The 20,923-nt window shown below is 45.8% G+C and overlaps 1 protein-coding gene across 1 annotated transcript in view; it reads right to left on the reverse strand.

Moving 5' to 3' along the window:
* The window catches only part of MYO5C (myosin VC), a 93,177-nt gene extending 75,239 nt beyond the window's left edge, over nt 1-17,938 (reverse strand). Inside the window, exons 1-4 of the mRNA XM_032343752.1 lie at nt 17,706-17,938; nt 6,004-6,114; nt 828-993; nt 98-242 (exon numbers count right to left, since the gene is read on the reverse strand). Of these exons, the coding sequence (XP_032199643.1) occupies nt 98-242; nt 828-993; nt 6,004-6,114; nt 17,706-17,732 (449 nt within the window). The 5' untranslated portion in view covers nt 17,733-17,938. The remainder of the gene's footprint in view (nt 1-97; nt 243-827; nt 994-6,003; nt 6,115-17,705) is intronic.
* Between the last annotated feature and the right edge of the window lie 2,985 nt (nt 17,939-20,923).

Genomic DNA, 20,923 nt, shown 5'->3' on the forward strand with positions numbered 1-20,923 from the left:
CCAGTGCCAGAGGGTCCCCCTCCACAGTGAGGGCTCAGCATACACGAGGGCGGGGTGCTGGTCCAGAAGAAGGGAGCCCCACCCAGCAGGAGGCTACCTGGCCATCTGCTTGTATGCCTCTTCAGCCACGGCAAATATATGTGGGTCCATATCGCCCATGTTCTGCCCGCTGTAGGCGTGGATGATGGCATCTCCGTAGATCGGCAACTGCTTGTAAGGATTCATGGCCACCAAAATGATTCCTGGGGAAAGATGCCCGATGCAGTGCTGGGATTTTACTGTCACTTGCTTTTCCAGGTTCTTAGGAGCAAGCCCAGCTCTGCCAGTTATTAAGTGTGCCCTGTGACTTGGGGCAGGTCACATAACGCTCTGGATCTCAGGTCCCTGTGGATGCCACCCACATTTCTGGGTGACTGTCAGGGTTGGAGGAGATGACAGATGGGACTGCCCTAAAACTGAAAGCTCTTGCAATTCTCAATGTAAATATAATGATAACATCATTGCCCAGAGTAAGTCATAAATGTATTAAATCCAGTAAGAAACTCAAACACAAGCTTTATCCAGTTACAGCTTTCTTGGGAGTCTGATCTTAAGTCTTGCACAAGATTCTCCCCACCTGTAGACACTTCTGTTTACAACAGACTCTTGAAGATCAAATGTCTGTGCTTGTCAGACAAAAATCTGGGCAAATGTCTAGGTCCAAGTGTACCTTTTGGCAGAATTCGACATTTCTAATGTAAACATGATATAAAATGTACTCGGGACACCCTAGACAGCAAGCACGGTGTTTCTGGTCACGGCTGCTCTCTTAGAATTGCTCTCCTTACCACTGTAGGTGTAAATGAGTTTGGATTCTGCGAAGCGGACTCTGAGATTGTGGAGCACCGCGGGCTCGTGGAGATAGCTGAGGGCCGTGAGATCATTCTCGCCCACGAGGATGTCGGGGTTCCGAAGCGGAGGCAGGGATTCCGGATCAACGGAATAATCCAGCTCCTGTGGACAAAGACAGAATTAAAGTTCTAGAAGTGGAAGACTCTTGGTGTTTCTGAACTCCTGTTCTCCATCCTATCCATCCCCTTTTGGAGTGATCCCAGACACTCTGAAAAACATATGTATGTAGAGCAAAGAGAAAATCATCTCCATGACTGACTCTTCCGGAATGGGAGCCAGGGGACTAGGATATTGGCTGTGGGCCCAAGGGCAAGTCTCTCATCCTTTCTGGACCATTCCTCTCTCATCTGTGGAAAGACTGGCTGGAGCTACAAGACCTCGTTGAAGGGTCCGTGAGAGGTGACAGGGAAGCTACATGGGCAGGGACCTGGGCATGCCACCCCCAGCTCTACCACAGGGGGTCCACTTGTACGTGGGTTAGATGCTGAGCACGATGAACGTTTTGCTTGAAAACAGGGTCCTGCTGGGTGGTGAGAAGTGTCTGAAGGAGCCCATGTGGATGACGGTCTCTCTGAGAGGACGTGGGTGCTCTGACTCCCGTCTATTGCTGAACGCGGCCTGTTGCTGTCATCCTGGGTGTTGGCTGAGTAAGGCTGGGTAACTTGCTGGGGACGGTGTCTCCTGCACTGGATTTCACCCAGCATTCTGACAGCAGCTGCCTGAGCAGAACGAAGGAGAGTTTGGCAAGGCTTGTGGGGTCCATGATGAACACCTGCTCTAACTTTCTTCACTTTCATCTCACAGCCTGGGGAAGTGACTCGAGCAAGATCACCCAGCAAGCTTGTTTCCCTTCCATGTTCCTAGGCTGCCTGCCTTTCGATTCCTGGTCCTGAACCTGCTCCACACGATGACGATGACGTGCCTACCCCCCTCACAAGTGCCCACCATGCAGACCCTCTGCCAAGTATTCAGTCAGTGGTCCTCAAGACTGCCTTCCAAGGAGGCCACATCCACCCTAATTAACAGCTACGGAGGCAGCTTCAGAAAGGTTCCTCTCCTTGTCCAAGCTCACAGGGTTCTTACGGGCCTGGCTGGCTCTGAAGTCCGAGTCATGACTCCTCCCGTCCACATGGACAGGGCTTTGTCGGTGACTTGGTCGGGCTGTGTGGCCCGAGCAGCTCGGGACAATCCAGGCCAACTGGATTGAATCACAGCTGCCTGCTCTGTTTCCAGCGCAAATATATTTGTGGGTCGGCCCCAAGCAGAGTTATTATTTTTCCCTGTTTTATTGAGAAGTACCAGACACATATTATTGTATAATTTTAAGGGGTCCAACACAACGGTTTGATTTACATGTACTGTGAAATGATTAGCACAGTAGGTTCGGCTAACATCCATCACGTCATATCTATGTAATAAAAAAAGGAGAAAAGAAAGAAGAAAAAAAATGTTCTCCTTGTGATGAAAATTCTCAGGATTTCATTGATGTTTCCTCGTGGCATGGCCTTAGTCATCGTGCTGTGCACGACACCCCTAGGACTTATAGCTGGAAGTTTGTATCTTTTGGTCACGTTCCTCCCCTTCCCCATCCCTACCCCTGCCTCCGATAACCAGAAGTCCCATCTTTCTTTCTGAGTTTTATTGGTTTTTTTTGTTTTTTTGGTTTTTTTAGATTCCACATATAAGTGAGATCATAGTCTTTATCTTTCTCTGACTTATTTCACTCAGAATAATAATTTCAAGTTCCATCCACGTTGTCACAAATGTTAAGGTTTGTTTTTTAGGACTGAGGGATAGTCCACTGTACAGAAACACACAGACGACTTTTTTATCCGTTCATCTGTCGATGGACAGGCACCTAAGTAGTTTCCACATCTTCATGATTATGACTTATGCTGCTATAAATATGAGGTGCAGATTTCTTTTTGAGTTCGTGTCTTTGTTTCCTTTGGATATATTCCTAGAGGAGGAGCAGCTGGACCACAGGGGAGCGCCATTTTAAAATGTCTGCGGGGGCGGGGGGGAGCTGGGTGACTCAGTGGGTTAAGTGACTGCCTTCGGCTCAGGTCATGATCCTGGAGTCCCCGGATCGAGTCCCACATGGAACTTCCAGCTCCATGGGGCGTCTGCTTCTTCCCCTGACCTTCTCCCCCTCTCATTCTTACTCTCTCTCAAATAAATAAATAAAATCTTAAAAAAAAATAAAAATAAAAAATAAATTAAATGTCTGCGGGTTCTCCATTCTGTTTTCCATAGTGGCTGTACAATTTAGAGTCCCACTAGCAGGGCCCTTTTCGCCACATCCGCAACACATTTCTTACTATCTGTCCTTTTGATGATGGCCATGCTAGTAGGCACGAGAATATATAGATGGTGGTTTTGATTTGCATTTCCCTAATGATTACTCATGTCGAGCCCCTTTTCAAGTGTCTGTTGGTCATCTGGGTGTCTTCCTCAGAAAAATGTCTATTTAGGTCCTTTGCCCATTTTTAGTTTTTTGTTTGTTTGGTTGGTTTGGGTTTTTTTGTTTTGTTTTGTTTCTATTGAGTTTTAAGAATTCTTTTTCAGCAATATTGATTTTTATTTTTATTTTTTAAAACTTAAAAAAATTTTTATATTAGTTTCAGAGGTAGAGTTCAGTGACTCGTCAGTTGCAGTGCTCATTACATCATGTGCCCTCCTTAATGCCCATCACCCGATTAACCATCCCCCCACCACTCCCCTCCAGTGACCCTCAGTTTGTTTTCTACAGTTAGGAGTCTCTTATGATTTGGCTCCCTCTCAATTTTCATCTTACTTTCCTTCTCTTCCCCTATGTGCATCTGTTTGGTTTCTTAAATTCCACAGATGAGTATATTTTGGATAATACCCCCTTATCAGATATACGGTTTGCAAATATTTTTTCCCCTTCTGTAGGTTGTCTTTTCACCTTATGGATAGTTTCTTTCGCTGGGCAGAGGTTTTTTAGTTTGATGTAGTCACACCAGCTTATATTTTCATTTTGTTGCTTGTGCTTTAGGTATCAAATCAAAAAACATCACGAAGACTCATGTCAAGGGGCTTTATTCCTATGTTCTCTTCTAGTGTCGTGGTTTCAGGTCTTACATTGAAATCTTTAATTCATGTTGTGTTAATTTTTGTGAGTGAGGAAAGATAAGGGCCAAGTAGAATATTCTTAATCTACACTTTTTTTAAAAAAAGATTTTATTTATTTACTTGACAGACAGAGATCACAAGTAGGCAGAGAGGCAGGCAGAGAGACAGAGGAGGAAGCAGGCTCCCCAATGTAGGACTCGATCCCAGGGCCCTGGGATCATGGCCTGAGCTGAAGACAGAGGCTTTAACCCACTGAGCCACCCCGGCACCCCAATCTACACATTTTTATTTTGAGAATAAAATTAAGAAAAATGCTGCTCACATATGATTTTTTTTTCCCTGAGTTTTTCTGTTACCATTTTAAATCAATAACTTCCTTTCCAAGTTCAGCTGCTGCATGTGTGTGTGTGTGCATGAGTGTGTGTATGTGTGTGTATGAGAGACAGAGAGAAAAAGAGGAGAGTCTTGGGGAAGGGCCGTATGTAAAGAACATTAGACGAACAGTTGGAGGAACAAAACAGACTTTGTCCTTCATGGAAGAGAGGAAGGATTAAGCCAAGGAGCAGTCTGGCTGGCTGCCCTCTTACCTGCCTCTCCTGGGCTCATGTTCAGAGCCAGGAATGTCGCCATCGGAAGCCCTGCTGATATGAGTAAAGCAGCAAGTCATGAGATTTGTCCTCCCAAGCCGCACGCTCCCTAATGAGAACCTGCACCGCACACGGGATGTGCTCAACAAGGCTGCAAGGAGCCACTGGTGGGAAAGGGCAGGTTCCATGCGGATACAGCATCCTCCTGCCGGTCTCTTGAGTTTGCACGTGCATGTGCATGTGTGTGCACGTGTGCGCGCGCACACACGGATCACCTCATTTGATCTGCAACAAACCTGTCACTACCGTGCTGTTAGGAAATCCAATTTGCATATGAAGAAACCCAAGGGCTCAGGGTTATAGACTTAGAGAGTGGCCACAGCAGGCTTTGAATCCGGAGCATGATTCTTGAGGGAGTGCCCTTAACGGCTATGCTCACATGCTCATCTCCCTTCCCAGGATCTCAGGAAACAGCTCACAAATCCACAATAGTCTCATTGTAAATATTGTGTCCTGTCTCTACAGAGACCTTGTGCATGACTCAAAATTTCCAACATTTTAATATTCATATGATATTCTCTGCACCAACTCTAATACCCAGATGGAACACGAATCCTTTGCCCAGCACTGTATCTAGGGACTTGAAGCTAAAAAGTAAGGTCACCTAACTATGGATCCAGTGGGAGTGTCATTACAGCTATGGGGTATGGCGGCAAAGGACAGCTCACGATGGATACTTAAAGTCATGGTAAAATCTGCTGGAGCTGACAATCAAAAGACATAGCCGACCTTTGGGAGGACCTGCTCGCAGGCACCCCGGAGCACAGGAGCCACCGCTGACGTGATCCAGCTGCACGGACAGGCTCCTCACAACATCACGCGGAGCTGGCATTCCGTTCCTGCCCCACCTCCCATCACGTCCCCAATCACCCTGCCACATGAACCCCTGGAGGTCCCAGTGCTTGTCTGTTTCTACCACCCATGGACGGATTTTACTCCTTTTTGTTCTTCTCCCATCCCTCCGTCCCCCTTCCTAGTTTCTATCTCCATCCTCTATTTCTCTTCCTCTTCCCATCGTGATGTTTGGGCTCAGAGCACCTCCCTCCAAGTTTCTCATCTTTGCTCACGCTCTATGCTGAGACCCATTAAATCAAACCGGCAGGTCATTCTTCAGTGTTCTCCCCACCATGCTGGATCCCTGGGGATGCAGCACAGGACAGAGACCTGCATCCTGTGTCTTGCTCCAGAGAGAGGCCCTGGTGACACAGGGCCCTTGATGCTTTCATTAGGGCAATGTCGGGCATGTGGCACAAACAGGAGGGGATCACAGCACCCCTGGCTACTCCCACGGGACCACGGGTCGCCCTCTACATGTGGCCCAGCTACCCCTTTACACGTTGTGGCAGCCACGGCCAGCAAGGACCCTCACCGTTCCATCCTCCAGCAAGAGTCTCAGGACTTTGTCACCAACTCTGTAGTCTTTTGCTATTTCAGCAGACTTCCAAACTTCTTCAGGATCAGGAATCCATATCCTGTTGTACTGAACAACAGAATAAAACAGCCTTAATTTCAGAACTTTGAAAACAAAAACACAGATCATAAGATAATTAGACTCAGGGAGATTTCTTTCCGTCTGCTCAGTCGGTGCCTTCTTCAGGAATACTTTTACCTAACCGTCGCTTATGAGGTAGTCTTCAGTGTGTCTGTGAGGACCCACACCTAGTTGCTTCATTTTTATAGGCAACGGAATTCCCAAAGCATCCTAAACATACTTTGAAAACTGAGAGCCTGGGACTAGAAAGAAAATCATGAGTCCCTTCATGGGAAGATCTGAGCGCTGTCTATGAGAGTTGAAACAGAGGGATTTGGTTCATCACTGATGGGCTGTGGGTCTCTGGGCCAGACACTTAACTTCCTGTGCCTCATTTTTCTCATCCATAAAGTGGGTACAATACCTACTTCACATTTGCTGGGAGGTTAAATTAGGCTGTGTAGTTGAAAGCACTCTGCCAGATGCTATGGAAGTATTGCTAGAGTAGTGTTACCTCAGTCTTAACTGCACTGGAGGATAGCCAAGGATTCCCACTGTGGGAAATGTGGAAGGCCAGCTGCGGCTGCTGGGCTCCACTCCCAACAGGCGATTGTCTTTAGGCAGAATCTCATTGCTGCATTGAATTCTGTCTCTACCTGTCCCCCTCCAATTCATATCTCAAAGCCCTAATCTCCAATGAGACTGAATTTGGAGATAACGTCTTTAAGTGGTAATGAAGGTTAAATGCGGTAAAAAGGCTCTGATCTGATGGGATTAGCGTCCTTGTAGGAAGAGACACCCGAGAGCTCCCACTGCACTCTCTGTCCACCTGCATGCGCCAAAAAGGCCACAAGAGTACACATGGGGAAAGCCACTGTCTGCACACTCGGACTTCTCAGCCTCCATAACCGTGACAACATAAGCATCTGCTGTTTAAGCACCACCCAGCCCACAGGCTACTTAAGGCAGCCCTAGCAGACTGAACTGTGTGTCTAATACTCACACTAGCAAGCTGGGAAGGAGACAGGCTCACTCTCCAGAACCCACCGGTAGCACCTGAATGCTGCTCAAGATAGAGACAAGGGGGCTTCCATGTCTGTCACATGGTTAATTCCTCTCTTCCTGTCGGCAGCATCCACGGACTACTCTTACTCCTCCTCCCAGACCCCACATCTCACACTACCCTGCAGAGCTGTTCATCTCTTTATCCATTCATCTATTCGTTCATTCGATTGACACTTGCTAATAAGCATCTATTATGTGTATGCGCTGGGTTGCTAAGAAGGAAAGGCATTTGCTCTCAGTCACCACGGTCCTCCCGCTAACCCAGCCAGCCTCTGACCCAGAGCCGCAGGTGCAAATGTGCATATTTGCATTCCTCTGCTCCTCGGGCCACTGGTCGACCGCTGCCATCTGACTGAGGAAATACTCCTTTGTGTTGAAAGACTGTACCTTCAGGAGTTTTGAGTTACAAAAAGATTCCGAGCAATAAAATCATGGCGTTTTGATTTTCCTCGGTACGGTTCTACATAATTTCTACAATTTGCATGTTTTACTTTTATAATCAGAATAATCTTTAAAGGCAAATATCAAAATACAGGTCCACAAAAAAACATGTACATGAATCTTGATAGTAACTTTATTCATACTGGCCAAAAACTGGAAACAAACTAGATGTCCATTAATATGAATTAAAATACAAATACAAATAAAAAAACATGAATTAAAAGACAAATGAAACTGTGGTACATTCACACAATTGAATACTATTTACCAGTAGGAAGAATCAATTACTGATACAAGCAAGAATGTAGACGGATCTCCAAATCGTGAGGCAGAACTAAAGAAACATCCACCTGTGAGTATGTTCTGTCGCAATCCCTTTGAAGTGCGAGGACAGGTAAAACTAAGGTAAGGGGTGGAGTCAGAGCAGTAGTTGCCTCTGTGGGTAGGTGGTGCTGGGAAGTGAGTGGGAAGGCCCTCAAGGGAATGTTCTGGGGGTGATGGCAACATTCTATGCCTTGATGGGGTTTGGGTTACCCAGGTGGTAAGCACTTTTCAAACCTCACAGAACACAGACCTAAGACTGGTGTTTCACTGTTTGAAAATCTTACACAAAGAACTAAACAAATATGAAACTCTTAACAATAGACACACTAATATATTTAGGACGACATGTTCTGAGGCATGTGATTTACTCTAAAATGCTTCAACAAGTAAGAGGGTCTGAGGACTAGACAGAAGGATAGGAAGATGGATAGACATATAACAAATATGGTGAAACGTTCGTGGAAGAATCAGGTGGTAGGACAGATGGTCACTATAAAGTCCTTCCAACTTTATTGTATGCTAAAAATCGTTTGATGTTGGAAGAAATAAAGAAAAGTAAGAAACAAATTTCAGAATGCCAGTACTAGATTGGGGCAAAGTTGATTAAGGAGCACATCCATTTACCTATTAGTTAATAATAAATTGGCTTATTTAAGCAAAGAAATATATATGTATCTCAGTGGCTGGATATCAGTCCTGAGTCCCTAGTTTATTTGGTTTGCTTTAATTCTTGACAGCTAGGAGGGAGCCTGCAGGAGCTTGCTGAAATGAGTCACAGGATGGGTAAGATTTCAGACACAGGAACAGAGAAGACGGAAGAATGACCTGGAGGGCAATGATACACACTCAGATACACATGTCCATGCAAACATGGACAGACGTCTCATAAACACACAGGCACACACCCCCCTCCACACATACTTGTTTCCACATGCTACCATTTCCTACCTCGGGTTTGCTATCAAAAACACTGCTAACCTTGTAAGTGAAATCATTAACGTCATATCCCCATGCATCAAGAGTTGGCCACTGTAGAATTTTATTTCATTTCATTCTATTATTTTTTTAAGTGGTCTCCAAGCCAAGCATGGAGCCCAAAGCAGGGCTCAGACTCACACCTCTGAGATCAAGACCTGAGCTGAGATCAAGAGTCGGACCCTCAACCGACTAAGCCACCCCGCCACTAGAGAATTTTAGAACTGAAAGGGTCCTGGGAGATCATCTACTTCAAGTTGTTTGTCAAAGCTCTTTTTAAAGCCACAGAAGGCTTGCTTCAGATGAAATGGGGCCAGCCTCCCACGTGAGACAGGTACAGCGGAGGCGGTCCTGAGGAGGCTCTGAGCTGGGCGCCGCAGCTGACATCCCACGGAAGCCAGGAGTTCTGAGAAGGAATGTTAAAGTCACTGAGCCAGTCTACGCCTTCTGTTTTACTGACCCCAAACTCTAAGCTCAGGGAGGCCAGTAATTCACCGAACACCACACAAAGTCACGAAAGCCAGGACTTCATGGAGCCAGGGCCTGTGACTCCTACTTTGAACTACTCAGTATATGAACGAGTTCATATAAAGTTCATTATATGATCTGGCTTTGAGAAGAATCTCGAGCTCTCAGGCAGGGCACCTGGGTGGCTCAGTCGGTGAAGCATATGCCTTCAGCCCTGGTCATGATCTCCAGGTCCTGGGATCACGTCCCACCTCGGGCTCCGTGCTCAGAAGGGAGCCTGCTTCTCTCTCTCCCTTTGCCCTTCCTCCCGATCACTTTGTTTCTCAAATAAATAAAAATATTTTTAAAAAAATAAAAAAAAGAAAAGAAAAGAATCTTGAGCTTTCACCTGCAACCATCTACTTGAGAGTGCACACGCTGATTAGTTTCACTGGCTTATTTTGGCCAAAAGCAGTATTAAATGGAAGGCAGTATTAGGACCCTGGAACAATTTGCTTCCCTTGTGGAAGAAACACAAATGGTGTCGATGGCCCCTGACTCCCCAGGCCGCCCACACCTGCCAGGCCTGGTGCCTCCGCCAAGCAATGCTGCCAGTCATTGAAGGCCCCGTGGCTGCAACCCAGCCTGGTAAGTAAACATGACAAAGTTTACCCAGTTCCGTGTCAGTTACACCCTTGGGTCTCTCCCTCCTTCCTCACATTCTTTGACCCACAAAGCCAGGCCTTAACGCTTTAACCCGGAGGAAGAGCTCACTTTGCAGTGCTTAGGCAAACAAACAGCAGCCTGTGCAAACAATGTGACCGGCTCTCATGTGATCTCCCCGGTGTGACTCCTTCCTGCGGAGCAGGAGCCTCCAGACTCAGACTGCTGCCAAGCCCGCCAGGGACAGGCCTGCTATGGGACCGGGGAGCAGGGAGGCCCACCTTCCGTGTCCTGCCTGCAAACACTCTCCCATGGAGGGATACCGTGTGTCCCCTAACTTCCAAGCCAAGGGAGGCGTGACAATGAGGGAAAGCCTTCAGGAGCACGACCCTTGGGAAGTGATACGTCCCAGGGAACATGCGGAATCCCCCACCCCACATGCTCAGCTGAGGAGAGGGCATCTTGTCTCCTTGCCTGCCTACTGGAAGGCATCTGCAGCTGTTGGCCACAAAAAGGACTGACGACCTGACATGGAATAGGGGACACCACAAGCTTCCTTCCCAGCAGCTCTCTGGACGGGAAGGAAATCTCCACATTCTCAGTCAACCAGGCCAGAGCAGCGATACTATGTTCCCTCTCTTCCCCTTCCCTTGTCCCTCCAAGCCCTTCCCAGGCTCCCCAGCATCCCCTCTGTCTCCCAGTGTCCTTTCCAGGCCCTCCTCCTGACAGGCTTTCTCTAGAGTGTCCTCAATTCCCACAGCTTTGGCAACTGCCCTGGTACCTGTCCACCAGAGACCTCCAGCCTAGATCTCTCAACAGGTCTAGAGCACATTTCCAGTGGTCTCCAGATGCCAGCCCCTAAATGTCCTCAGACGCTCACAAATTCCAAGCTCTAATGATCATTACACACCCGGCCAAACCCACTCATCACCCTCAGTTCTATTGACCGTCTGGTCAGAAACTTGGGACCCCCAAGTCCCAAGTCCCAAGTGCTGGACCCCCTTTCCTCCTTCCACCCCCAACAACCAAATGGTCCTCAGGTGCTGGAAAGCCTACATCTTAAACAAGTCTCACCTAAAAATAAAATAAAATAAAATAAAAAAAACAAGTCTCACCTGTCTGTCCCATCCACCCTCCACTGCCATAACCATCGATGAACTCCCTGCTCCCAGCCTCCACCAATCTTCCCCTGACAGATGCCACAGTCTGCCAAGGGCTTCCTCAACGAGGCGGAACACCAGGTTTCTGTGGCTGTACAGATTGCCTCATCCACAGCTGAATCAGAATTTCCATGGGTGGGGTCCAACAAGATGAAAGCTTTGAGACCCCCCACTCCCTTGTTGATTCTGATGAACAGCCAGACGTGGGGAGCCACTGTCCTGGACCATCTGCCTACTCAGGCTTTTTTCCCTCTTCAGTCCACCTTCTGCCAGCTGTCACCATTAGCAGTTTCTAGAACATTCCAAGCCCTTCTTTGGCTCTCTTCCTTCTACCACCAGTTCTACTCCTCTTCTCGCTGCCAGTGAGCAAACTGCTCTCAGATTTCAAGATTCAGCTCACAACTCCTGTCCTTGGCAGCACTTACCCTGTCAACCCTCTACCCCACTGGCACTTGAGCCTCAAGAGTCTCATCTTTGTACCCTGGAACCTGACACAATGACTTCCCCACTCCATAAACATCTACTGTACAAAAATTCAAATTCCCAGTTTAGTTGCACCAATTAAACACTAAACTTTGGAGGTGCCTGTGTGTCTCAGTTGGTTGAGCCTCTGCCTTCAGCTCAGGTCATGATCCCAGAGTCCTGAGACTGAGCCCGCATCAGGGCTACCTGCTTGTGGTAGGAGGGCACCTGCTTCTCCCGCTGCCTCTGCCTGCTCTTCCCCCTGCTTTGTGTGTGCTCTTTCTCTCTCTGTCAAATAAATACAATCTTTAAAAAAAAAAAAAAAAAAGACTAAGCTTGGTATTTTAGTTTTTACATCTTTTTTTTTTTTTTACTCTTTTGAAGTACCCATATATAATACAATGGATAAATCTAATTTTCCAGAGTTGTTAATGATACATAGAAATCTAAAAGCTTCTTAAAATAGCCAAATGGAAAGTCATTAGACTGAAATTTGACCTTACTTTAGAGACCTTGAACTGCTTCTCCTGACCTTGCATGTCTGAGTTCCAGCAAAACTTCCCTGAAGATATCTTGTGAGTTCCTCATACAGAAGCAAGAGAAATAGATGACTGAAGGATAATATAATCTGTGAATCTGTGGCAAAACCAATTATAACCTGAGTCTTGATTAATGAGCCAGAACAATTTAAGAAAGATCTCTAGAGCCATGCCATAGAGCTCTCTGCCTCACCAACCATTTACCACTTTCACCAATATCTTAGATGAAGAAACAAAAAAAGGCAAAGCCCACACACACGTAGATCATATGCTCAGCTATGAAGTGGATGGACTTCCCATGAGTCCTCTGAGAGAAAGGGAAGAAGAGGAGGAAGATGGTGAAAGTGGTTAAACCACAGTTGTGGTAGTGGAAGGTATTAAGAACACAGGTTTTTGATGTCCATCAACAGATCAATGGATAAAGAGGATGTGGTATACATGTATAATGGAATACTATGCAGCCATCAAAAGAAATGAAATCTTGCCATTTGTGACGATATGGTTAAGAACAAAGTTTTTAAATCTGGCCTCCTCCTCCACTTCTATGCAACTTTCGGCAATTTACTCAATCTGAGCCATTTGTAAAATTGGGATAACAACGTCTACATATAACATTGTTGACTCAGATGAAAGAAGGCACATAAAGTAGTGAGCATGGCATCTGGCACATGAGAAGTGTTCCATGACTGCGAGATAAAAGCAACCATCATCATCTTCTTCATGCTCACAGCTCTTTCTGAAAACAGAAAAACTTATGGATGCATGCACACAAAATGCTTATTGAGACCCACCATTCCCTGTTCTCTAGAAACTCTCGGCCAATAGGGGAACACAGAGTTAATAAGCACTTACAAGCGGGGGGCCTGGGTGGCTCAGTCAGTTAAGCATCTGCCTTCGGCTCAGGTCACGATCCCATGGTCTTGGGATCAAGTCCCACATCAGGCTCCCTGTTCAGTGAGGAGTCTGCTTCTCCCTCTACTTCTACTCCCTGCCTGCTCATGCTCATTCTCTCAAATAAATTATTAAAATCTTAAAAAAAAAAGAGTGGGCACTTGGGTGACTCAGTAGTTGAACCTCTGCCTTTGGCTCAGGTCATGCTCCCAGGGTCCTAGGATGGAACTCTGCCTCCAGCTCGCTACTCGGCAGGAAGCCTGCTTCTCCCTCTCTGGCTCCTCCTGCTTGTGTTCCCTCTCTCACTGTGTCTCTCTCTCTGTGTCAAATAAATAAATAAAATCTTTTTTTAAAAAAAATGAGTGCTTACAAGTCAAAATGAAAGGTGCCCAGAAGTGGAGCTGGTTATAAAGATTTCTCACAGGAGAAACTCCTCCTAGGTATCTCAAAGTCTTTGGTGCACTTGTGTATAGGATCAATTCCTTAATTTCTCTTTCTTCTGTCTCATTGTTAGTGTATAGAAATGAAATTGACTTCTGTGCATTGATTTTATACCCTGACACTGTGCTGAATTCTTGAATGAGTTCTAGCAATTTTTAGATGGAATCTTTGGGGTTTTCAACGTAGAGTATCATGTTGTCTGCAGAGCCAAAGTGTGACTTCTTCTTTGCTGATTTGGATACCTTTTATTTCTTTTTGAAATATTACCATTTGCAACAACACAGATAGAACCAGAGGGTATTATGCTAAGCAAAATAAGTCAATCAGGGAAAGACAATCGTCAATAGGATTTCACTCCTATGTGGAAGTTAAGAAACAAGACAGAGGATCATAAGGGAAGGGAGGGAAGAATGAAATCAGTTGAAATCAGAGAGAGAGAGACAAACTGTAAGAGACTCTTAACTGTAAGAAACAAACTGAGTGTTGCTGGAAAAGGAGGGGGATGTGGAGATGGGGTAACTGAGTGATGGGCATTCAGGAGGCATGTGATGTAATGAGCACTGGGTGTTATATGTAACTTAAGAATCACTAAATTCTACTTCTGAAACTACAAAAAAAAAAGTGTGTGTGGGGGGAGGCACTGTCAAATTGGATTTGGAAGGTGAGGCGCTGCTGAGCAAAGCAGTCATTTCAGGCGGAGAGAGCCCTGCAAGCTAAGGCGTAGAGTGTCGAATGGGCAGGAGTGCAGCAAGGGCTGCCAGAAGTTTGCAGCAGGAGCTGAGCAGTGGGGAAGATGCAGAGGCAGGACCTTGAGGCTGGTCAGTGAGTCTCAGAGTGACAGGAGCTTCCAGAGGGTTCGAAGAGTGAATGGCCAAACCGGTTTCTCTCAAAGAGAAATGCTCTCAACATTTCTAAGGCATGTTGCCAAATAGCTTTTGAAAAGAGAAGGGTCATTTTACACTTCCTCCAGTAGGAATTGTTACTCTCAGCACACTTCCTCCCAGGAGTCCCCTCTTTCTCAGAACCTCTCTCCCTGTGGCTCCCATGCCAGCTCTCCCACCTCCTCCTCCTTATCACGGCTCCATCTTGGGCAACCTCTGAATAGTTTTGTTCCTCTGTGAACTGTCTTGGCTCTCTTCTCTCCCTTGGCAAGGCTCTCACTGCCTGGGCTTCAATTCCTACTTTGGGGCAGAAGACTCTGGTGCAAGCTCCCCACCAACCTCTCTAATCACCCAGGGCACTGGCCCCAGGAAACCCCTTCATCGCCTCAAGCCCTGCAGGGACAAAGTCTGCCTCCTGAGTTCCTAAGCTCACCTCCCCCTGGTAGGCCTCAGTGTGTTCACGGCACCCCATGCTCTCAATCATCCAGACCCTGAAATCCACGTCATCCCTGGTTCCTCCCTTGACCCAGTCCATTCCTATCATCACCTACTTCCACACACGCTCTGGATTCTGCCTGCGTTCACCCTGTCCAATATGGCAGCCCTAATTCTCTCCCTGATACTTAGGATGACCTGAAAATCCAGCCCCCTGAGACCCATGGGTACGACTGGCATACTCCACTTCCTCAAAAACAGCCCTGGTCCCGTCTTCCCATGCTCAAAATCTGCACCAGAGTCTAAAGCTCTGACCTAACTCTTCAGCCACGTGACCCTCTCTTCTCAGCTCTATCACCAGCAGGCTCCTCCATCCCTGCAGGGCTTTAGCAAACTGAATTATTCGACATGTCTCATTTCTTTCTTTCATTTTTTTTTTTTAAAGATTTTATTTATTTATTTGACAGAGAGAAATCACAAGTAGATGGAGAGGCAGGCAGAGAGAGAGAGGGGGAAGCAGGCTCCCCGCTGAGCAGAGAGCCCGATGCGGAACTTGATCCCAGGACCCTGAGACCATGACCCGAGCCGAAGGCAGCAGCTTAACCCACTGAGCCACCCAGGCGCCCCACGACATGTCTCATTTCTATCACTTAAAAAAAAAAATCTTTCTAACCTCCCCCAAGCACAATGTTTTAATCAGAAAGTACTAAACAAATGTTTTATGGCTGATAATATATCAGTCTTCAAGGCATATGCCAGAAGGAAGATTCAACTGGGGGCAGGCAGGTGTGAAGTGTGACTTGAGCGAACGGGGTAGCCTGCAGATCAGGGGTGGTATGGCTGTCACCCACGGAGAGCCACCTCCGCCCTGTCACCCTGCTGCAGTGTCACTATTTGCCGCTGGGTGCAGAAATGGGGTTCAGGGGGCGCCTGGGTGGCTCAATGGATTAAGCTGCTGCCTTCGGCTCAGGTCATGATCTCAGTGTCCTGGGATCAAGCCCCACATCGGGCTCTCTGCTCAGCAGGGAGCCTGCTTCCCCCTCTGTCTCTGCCTGCCTCTCTGCCTACTTGTGATCTCTCTCTGTCAAATAAAATAAATTAAAAAAAAAAAAGAAATGGGGGTTCAGACTGCTTTAAAATGTTGTGTGGCTTAAACTGTGCAGAGAAGCAGCATTCCTGGGACATAAAAATGGCCAAGGGTCCCCGGACATGAATGTCGACTTAGGCCAACCCTGTGTACTGGCCTTCAAGGACAAATGGTTAGATCCGTGGACTTGGGGAATGTTGCAGGAAGTGATGGGGAAGCAAGGGAGAGGGCTTAGATTTTGTTCCCATTCAGGAAAACTCATTAACAAACACGCTGTCTAAAACCTAAACAGCTATAAAAACTTCCACCTCTGCAATTAACCTTATGGGGACTGACTAACCACCTGGAAAGGAACAGGCAACTTTGGGACAAAGGTGCCTATTTGGATAAAAGTGAGAAGGGATGGCCCTCAGTGCTCCTTCTGGCTCTGGGAATCTCAGATTCTCTATCCATCCAAGCTCTTCTCTAGAAAACTCTTCCATATCAGTTTTCCTATATTATGCCTGCTACCTAGTTGGTATTTAAAAATATTTGTGGTGTAAGGCACTTGATGATACAGAAGCTTACACTTGCGTATTTTTGTTTCTAAAAAATCAGTTATCTAAAATAAGTTAATCAACAGTTTTCTGTACTCCAAAATATCTTCCAAGCATTGTTTTTTTTCCAGAATTTTCTTTTACCTCCAGTAAGCTGAGGGCCTCAGAAGCCCTGCTGGATATCTGAGGGCTCACATGCTCAGCGGTAAACTCTTCTGGAATAATGGAGGTTCAAACAGTGCCCATTTAGAACTCTAGTTAATGGAAATGTGTTAGAGGGCACAGTAATTTTTGGATGGTTTGTACTTGTATTATTAATTCAGCATAGTAGAAGAAAAAACCATTGAAACAATGATTTATAACTATCGTTTGTATCTATAGCAAAGTGTCTTTTAAAATATAAACCCGAGGGGATATGTCAGGGGGAAATGGATAGATTCTAGTCTTAGCCATCGGAATACCAGCAACCATAGAGTCTACTCCGCTGGGGTGTGAGAGGATCCGACTTTATGGCTATTCAAAAATCTTTTTTTTCAAATTATTTTTTATCCAAATAATTAGCCAAGCTCGTCTCAGGAGATCCTGGGTGCCAGAACGCTATCTTTCTATATAATGGGTGGAGCCCTCAGCCTTGGGATAGACATAGTTTGCAAGAAATGCTCTAGAGTGACTCCCAGAATCAGCATGTACGTGAAAGATGCTTTATAAATTGTAAAGCAATGTGTGTGAGGTGAAGAGCCCGTGGCCTCTGGATTCACAGAAGCCCTCAACCCCTACGGATGAAGCTTGCCTCATAACGCCCAGGCAGCTGTCACTTAGGACTTGAACTTAAATGCACATGCAGGCATTTCTGAAGACTCAGGAATTCTAGAGAGCATTCTGAATTCTGTAGTCCTAAGCTTCTTGTTCAGGGGCTCCGAGGAGGGTCAGGAAGATTATGGATACTATTAATCGCCGGGGTCTGAGATTTCTATGTCCCCGTGGGCAACTCTGATTCCACCTGTGGCTCCGGAGGAGGGGCGGAGAGGCGCGGGGGACAGGGGTCGCGCGCGATCCCTGGGCACCGGGAAGCTCGGGTCGGGGAAGGCAGCCCCTCGCACTTGGTCTTCCCATCCCGAGTGCTGCCGGTCGCCAGGCCCTCCGCGGCGCTTCCTTGTGGCGAGCGCTCCAGGTGCGCAGGTGTGGCCTGGGCGCCAGGTACAGTCAGCGTTAGCGCCGGCCACCTTCCCTCCCGCGGGCCCGCCCTTAGGTACCTGCGTGTACAGCGCGGCCACAGCCATGGTCGAGACAGGCCAGGACAGCTCGAGGGCCGTGAAGCTTCGAGGCTCGGGGGCCGGGCGGGAGGCTTCGAGGCCCGGGGACGAGTGACCGTCAGCGCGGCCGGCGCGTAAATCAGCGCTGGGCCATCTTGCCGGGGCAGTTTTCCAGCGGCGGTCTACTCACCTTCCCCTGGTGTAGCGGCCTCGGGAGGAGAGCAGCCGCCGATTGGTCGTTCCCGGCCAGCCTGGCGGGTCCGCGTCGCGATTGGCTGGGGCGGGGGCTGCGGGCAGGGAGCGAGCCTCCTCCTGGCCAGCGCTGTGCGGTCCAGTGGGTCCACCTGGCGGGGGTGCTGAGCCGTCCGCCCAGGCTGGATTACCCCCCCTCAGGGGTCGGAAACAGGTAAGTTTTGAGACCCTCCCCATCCGAGTTTTGGCTTCCTTAGTTAGCAGCGTTTAGTGGAAAGCGCAGAGGATATGATCATGGCCACAGAAAGTCCAAGAGAATCAACAAATTATTAGAGCTGGTAAGAGAGTTCAGCCAGGTGACCGTATTCAAAATCAAATATAAAAATGAGTAATCTTCCTTTGTGTGAGGAATAATTATTCAGAAAATCTGACAGAAAGTATGATGGAAAATAAGACATTTACCACATCAATGAACATATAAAGTGTCCGGAGATCACACTAACAAAAATACACTTGGCCTTTGTGGGGAAAATGTTTAAATTTCTCTACAAGGACATAAAAAGAAGGGGGGGGGTAAATGCCATTTTCGTGGATGGGAATATTTAAAATTGTACAGGTGTCAATTCTATCCAGATTAATAATATAATGTATAAGCCTAACATAATTGGAATAAAAATCCTAGGGGGACTTTTGGAAAATTGTGTAATGATTCTATATTTTATATGAAATAAAATTTATGTAGAACCAAGACAATCTTCAAAACAAAAACCAAAGAAGTGAGATTTGCCCTATTATATATTAAAGGATATCACAAAGCCATCATCATTATAACACTGGCGTTGGAATGGAATGCGACAGAAGGGAGTCCACCAGCAGGACCCCATATTATATGGTGGCCTTAAGGATCAGAGTGGGAAAGAAAAGATTATTTAATAGATGGGCCTATTGTGTGTGTGGTGGGGGAAGCAAATCTATACAAACGCTGTATCCCCCCAAAAAACTCCAGGCAGATTCACAATCAAAACTTAAAGGTAAAACCATAATGTTTGTTTTAAGATTTTTTTTTTTTTTTGAGAGACAGAGAGTCCAGGAAAGGGGAGAAGAGCAGAGGCAGAGGGAGAAGCAGACTCCTTGCTGAACAGAGAGCGGATCATGGGACTTGAGCCCAGGACCCTGAGATCATGACCTGAGCCAAAGACAGATGCTTAACCAACTGAACCACCCAGGCATCCCAAACCATAACATTCTTAAGAAAAAAAAGAAGGGTACCAGCTTTTAAATGTTAGGTTAGGAAAGAATGTCTTAAGATACAAGGTAGCAAAATCATAGGGAGAAAAAATGATGAATTTGAGGTCATCAAAAGGAAAGATTTGGGTTCAGTGAAAAACACCATTCTTAGAGAAAGGCAACAGTCTGGGAAATACATTTGCAACCTAAACAACCAAGAAATGATTAATATCTATAATATTAATCTAAGACACATTTGAAACTACTGTAAATTAGTTTAAAAAAAGACAGTAAGTCCAATTTTTAAAATTGACCAAGAAAATTAATAGGCAATTTGCACATGAGAACACTCTAATAACTGGTTAACACATAAAGAGATGTCATCCTTATTAGTAACCAGAGAAATACAAATGAAAACAAGGAGATATCACTGTATAGTCATCAAACAAAAATATTTGGAATGGACAGCATCAAATGCTGCCTTGGATGTGAGAAAATCACTTTTTGCTCACACAACTGGTGGGAATTATAGTGATACTGTCATTCTAGACAGCAATCTGAGAATACTTACTGAAAATAGGTTTAGGCAGACAAATTATCACATAGTCATGAACAAGACAGTTAAATAAATCTTCATTATAACACAGTTATATATTAAAGGAGATACTCACCAATATTCATCAATAGGAGATAAATAGTATATATATAATACTCTACAGCTGTTGGCACAAATGGATGTGATCTACTTATATCAACTCAGAGATATAAAAAGCAATGTTGAATGGATGTATAGCAAAAGTCTTTATATATATTTTAAAACTATCAAAAAAACCCTGCAATATTATATATCATTCATGGGTAAAAGTGTATATAAATAAAAGCGTGGGTGATAAATTACAAAGTAACCATTAATTATGCAAGAGTGAATATCTATGAAGTTGAAGGAAATGAAATTGACAATAAAGAAAAAGGAGGAACCAAAAAAAAAATTTAAGGGCCTGGCACAGACCAACAGTGATAGGTCCCACAAAAAGAGGATTATGATGAATTCAATGTTGTATACATCATGTCCAAAATAATAACATAGAGAAAAAGAAAAGACATAAAGTGGGTTGGAGAGGAGCGCCTGGGTGGCTCAGTTGGTTCAGTGTCTGCCTTTGGCTCAGGTCATGATCCCAGGGTCTTGGGATGGAACCCCTGCATTGGGCTTCTTGCTTATCAGGGACTCTGTTTCTCCCTCTTCCTCTGCCAGTCTAGAGGTCTAGCTGCTTTTTTCCCTAAGTAAAAAAATTTTTTTAAACTTTTATTTTATTTTTTAAAAATAAAAATTACCAGCTGATTTGATTTTTTAGAACTAGCAATATCTAGGGGCACGTGGGTGGTTCAGTTGATAGAGCATGTAACTCTTTTTAAACAATTTTTTTAAGATTTTATTTATTTATTTGACAGAGAGAAATCACAAGTAGACAGAGAGGCAGGCAGAGAAAGAGGAAGGGAAGCAGGCTCCCTGCTGAGCAGAGAGCCCGATGCGGGACTCAATCCCAGGACCCGGAGATCATGACCTGAGCCGATGGCAGCGGCTTAACCCACTGAGCCACCCAGGCGCCCGAGCATGTAACTCTTGATCTTGGGTTTGTAAGTTCAAGACCCACATTGGGTTGTAGAGATTACTTACAAATAAAATCTCTTAAAAAATTAAAAATTGTGTCAATTTACTTCTATGAACAGTGTATGAGTTCAGTTGCTTAATAGCTTCATCAATATTTGATATTGTTAGTTTTTAAATCTTAGCCCCTCTG

This window comes from Mustela erminea, chromosome 5 (genome assembly GCF_009829155.1).
Source record: "Mustela erminea isolate mMusErm1 chromosome 5, mMusErm1.Pri, whole genome shotgun sequence".
NCBI lineage: Eukaryota > Metazoa > Chordata > Mammalia > Carnivora > Mustelidae > Mustela > Mustela erminea.